Raw genomic sequence first — 1,869 nt, 5'->3', positions numbered from 1 at the left:
CGGGTTGACGACGAACTGCCACTGACGACAAAGGAACAAAGATAAATGCCAGATGATCGGGTTATTGCCGAACTAGCCAACTGTCCAGAATTGAAGATAAATGTCAACTGTTCGGGTTATTGCCGAACTAATCAATCTGACCAAAAACAAAGATAAATATCAACTGTTCAAGTTATTGCCGAACTAGTCAACTGACAAAAAACAAAGATAAATGTCAACTGTTCAGGTTATTGCTGAACTAATCAACTGACAAGAAGCAAAGATAAATGTCAACTGTTCAGGTTATTGCCGAACTAGTCAACTGACAAAAAACAAAGATAAATGTCAACTGTTCAGGTTATTGCTGAACTAATCAACTGACAAGAAACAAAGATAAATGTCAACTGTTCAGGTTATTGCTGAACTAATCAACTGACAAGAAGCAAAGATAAATGTCAACTGTTCAGGTTATTGCTGAACTAATCAACTGACAAGAAACAAAGATAAATGTCAACTGTTCAGGTTATTGCTGAACTAATCAACTGACAAGAAGCAAAGATAAATGTCAACTGTTCAGGTTATTGCCGAACTAGTCAATCTGACCAAAAACAAAGATAAATATCAACTGTTCAGGTTATTGCTGAACTAATCAACTGACAAGAAGCAAAGATAAATGTCAACTGTTCAGGTTATTGCTGAACTAATCAACTGATGACATGAAACAGAGGCAAATGATGCACAAGCTGTTCATTAAAGAAATTGCCACTTGGCGGAGAGAGGGTGACACCTTTGGATCAGACCCATTGGGGATGACACTTGGGGAAATAGAAGATTACAAATTATTCATGATTGATTGAAATGAAAAGATGATTGAAGCAAGACTCATGATGGTTAATGCAGCCATGTACGCATGATATTGTCTTTATTGTACATGCATGAATGTGTATACGCATGAACGTATGAATGCCTGAATAACGACCCGACTTGTATGACTGTATGGAGGATTAACTTGTATGATTATGTGAATGATAAATTTGATGGAACAAGATTGGACAGGTAAGATGGAAAGTGACCCGACGTCGCATCACAAACACTCGGCAATCTTCAATGGGGATGATGCCACCAGGGTGTATCAAAATAGTGACGGAGTAAAGCCCGGCGTATGCAGCAACCGATGGGGAATAAACATTTCTTGGGAGAACGTGCCAATCCAAAAAACATGGTAGAAGAGCTAATGCTTCTGTGGTCATGCTTATTATTATTATTATTATTATTATTATTATTATTTAAAAAAAAAAAAAAAAAAAAGCAATTGACCACGTGCAACCTGCAAGGTTTATCCATTCTCAGGATAGCTGTTGACACACCCTTCATCTATTCACGAGTTCAAAGAAAAAGTGTTTTGTTGTTTGTGCTTCTCAAAAAAAGATATGAAAGAAAATTTATGATTTTGAGAAATATTTTGTTTCAAATGCTACCATAAAAAAAAGGAAAGGTTTTATAAGCTGAATAAATGAGAATTCCAAATGAAAGGCAACAGGCTCAAATTTATTTGAAAGAGTGGTGACCTGCCAATGGCATGGCTCCACTGATCTTACAAAGTTTGGAAAATGGTAAATATAAATCGAAGGTTCATTGAACACAATAACCGTTGTTCCCTCTGACAACCTTGAATCCCACTGTTTGGATGCTTCAGATTCAGGGTCTCCTTGACATTCCATTGTGCCTCAAATGAACAAAGATCATCTCAATGCAGTTACTTTGTCTTTTGGTCCTTAAATTTTGCATAGATCGCCCTTTCGGGTTTTCGACCTATCAGGCTAATTATTTTTCTGTTTGATGTCTCTAACTTTTGCCTGGGTCGCCCTTTCGGGTTTCGACCCACCGAGA

The 1,869-nt window shown here is 37.2% G+C and overlaps 1 protein-coding gene across 1 annotated transcript in view; it reads right to left on the bottom strand.

Annotated features, from left to right (window-relative positions):
* Positions 1–568: 568 nt before the first annotated feature.
* Positions 569–1,869, bottom strand: part of LOC106799611 (uncharacterized) — an 8,736-nt gene continuing 7,435 nt past the window's right edge. Inside the window, exon 4 of the mRNA XM_041017780.1 lies at positions 569–577. Within this exon, the coding sequence (XP_040873714.1) occupies positions 569–577 (9 nt within the window). The remainder of the gene's footprint in view (positions 578–1,869) is intronic.

The sequence above is a fragment of the Glycine max genome, chromosome 8, assembly GCF_000004515.6.
Source record: "Glycine max cultivar Williams 82 chromosome 8, Glycine_max_v4.0, whole genome shotgun sequence".
Lineage (NCBI taxonomy): Eukaryota > Viridiplantae > Streptophyta > Magnoliopsida > Fabales > Fabaceae > Glycine > Glycine max.
Note: the sequence above shows the minus strand (reverse complement) of the source record. Positions and strands in the feature narration are given on the sequence as shown.